This window comes from Montipora capricornis, chromosome 6 (assembly GCF_036669925.1).
Source record: "Montipora capricornis isolate CH-2021 chromosome 6, ASM3666992v2, whole genome shotgun sequence".
Classification (NCBI taxonomy): domain Eukaryota; kingdom Metazoa; phylum Cnidaria; class Anthozoa; order Scleractinia; family Acroporidae; genus Montipora; species Montipora capricornis.
In genome coordinates, this window is record NC_090888.1 from 38,453,885 (window position 1) to 38,455,820 (window position 1,936).

At 42.5% G+C, this 1,936-nt stretch overlaps 1 protein-coding gene across 1 annotated transcript in view; it reads right to left on the reverse strand.

Annotated features, from left to right (window-relative positions):
* LOC138053880 (uncharacterized) overlaps window positions 1-2 on the reverse strand; it is a 531-nt gene extending 529 nt beyond the window's left edge. Inside the window, exon 1 of the mRNA XM_068900417.1 lies at window positions 1-2. This exon is cut by the window's left edge and continues 529 nt beyond it. Within this exon, the coding sequence (XP_068756518.1) occupies window positions 1-2 (2 nt within the window).
* Window positions 3-1,936: the final 1,934 nt, after the last annotated feature.

Sequence of the window (1,936 nt, forward strand, 5' to 3'; positions counted from 1 at the left end):
ATCGAAACTTTTGATACTTCGGTTGATAACTGCTTCAGTGATTTTTCAAGAGTGGATATTTTGTAAAGAAACTCAAGAATGGTAAATGTCAAGGAACAGATAAGATATATGCAGAACAACTAAAATATACTCTCAGTCATCAGGTCTACTTAATTATATGGTACTACTTATTGGCTTGATCTGGTCCTGCGCTCAAGTGCCGGGAAAGTGGTTAAACAGCTAGTATTACATGTCTACACAAGAAAGGACTGAAGTAAATGGCGGAGAATTATAGAGGTCTAAGCATAATAGCCACGATATCAAAAGTTCTGTCTGCAATAGTTGTTGAGAGAATTAGGAAAGCATACGAATACGTCCTCCTGAGGTCGCAGTTTGGCTTCCGAGCAAACAGGTCGACTACTGACGCCATATATATACTACGTCAACTACTCGAGAACACAAGGAGAGTAAAAGAACCAATGTATATAGCATTTGTGGACTTAAAAGCTGCCTACGATTGGATAAAAAGAGATGCCTTGTTCAAATGTCTAGAGATCAGACTGAAGTCCCCGCTTCTCGTATCCATACTACGCGCACTGTATACTGGCACGAAGGCATATGTGAAAGGATGTAAGCATCTGTTTGACACACTTGTAGGATGCCGTCAAGGTGCATTGGAGTCTCCTGTCCTTTTTAATATCTACATGGACTTCGTAGTTAGAGTAGCACGTCAAGAAGTTCTAAAGGAACGCCCAGATGCACGCATAAAAGTTGAGTACTGTACCCCTAATGAAGTATCACCACGAGAATACCGTTCAGAAGCCCCAGCACATGGGACGACCCGGATCACTGAACTGTTATATGCTGATGATGAGGCAATCTTTGCAAACTCTGTAGAAGAACTGAAGATCATCCTTGAAATTTACGACCGAACCTTTGCACGTTTCGGCTTGAAGATGTCATACACTTGAGTAAAACTGAAACTATGGCCTTCAATGTAGATGAGGAAATAAAGAGCCAAGAAAGTCTGATTACCATTGGTGATAACAAAATCAAGAACGTACGAACTTTTAAGTATCTTGGGTACACTATTACTAACGACGAAAAGAAAACGTCTCGTTTCCTATATGCAAGGATTAGAGCGGCTTACCAAAAATGGAATGAGCTTGACCATGTCCTCACTGATCGACGAATCAAGCTGTCGACCCGAGTTAGATTTCTGACAACGTGTGTGCGTTCCCGGCTCCTTTACAGCATCCAAGCATGTTCACTAACAGAGAAGGAGCTCGATACAATCGAGGTGATTTGGAATGGTTTTTTTAAAGAAAATGGTGAAGGGTGGGTACCAACGCATAAATACACCCACAAACAAGGAAAAGCAAACAACAACTGATAAAGAGGTAGACCGGAGGTACAGGATCTCGAACGATAAATTGAGGGAGATAACTATCACACTCCCCACCCGCACCTTTTGCCAACGTCACCATATCAAATATCTGGGACACATCTGTAGACCAGGGAACAGGGCGATGCAGAAACAATTATTGTTTGATACAAGGACGCAAGACAAAGTATGGAAAAAAATGGAAAAACTTCTAGGTGTGGACTGGGCTCAAGTGAGAAGAGCTATAATGACAAAAACAGATCTGATGCGACTGGTGGATGTAAATCTAATCCCACCAGGAGCGCCCCAAGGCCACACATGTGCCCAGCGGGAAAATTTAAAAAGCGCCCATCCTCGAAGACGCGCCCACCTAGAGTAAGCGCCCACCCTGGAAGTCAAAAAATTAAGTAAGTGCCCTGGGGCCTGTTTCTCGAAAGTCCCGAGAACTTTTCGGGACCGAAAAGCCAGTCGTCAAACTGCAATCTGCTTATTTTTAAAAGCTGATCCTTTAACATATTTTTAATGTAAGAAAAACTAAGAGGATTGCGATGTTTGATGGCTTGGAACCTCGGC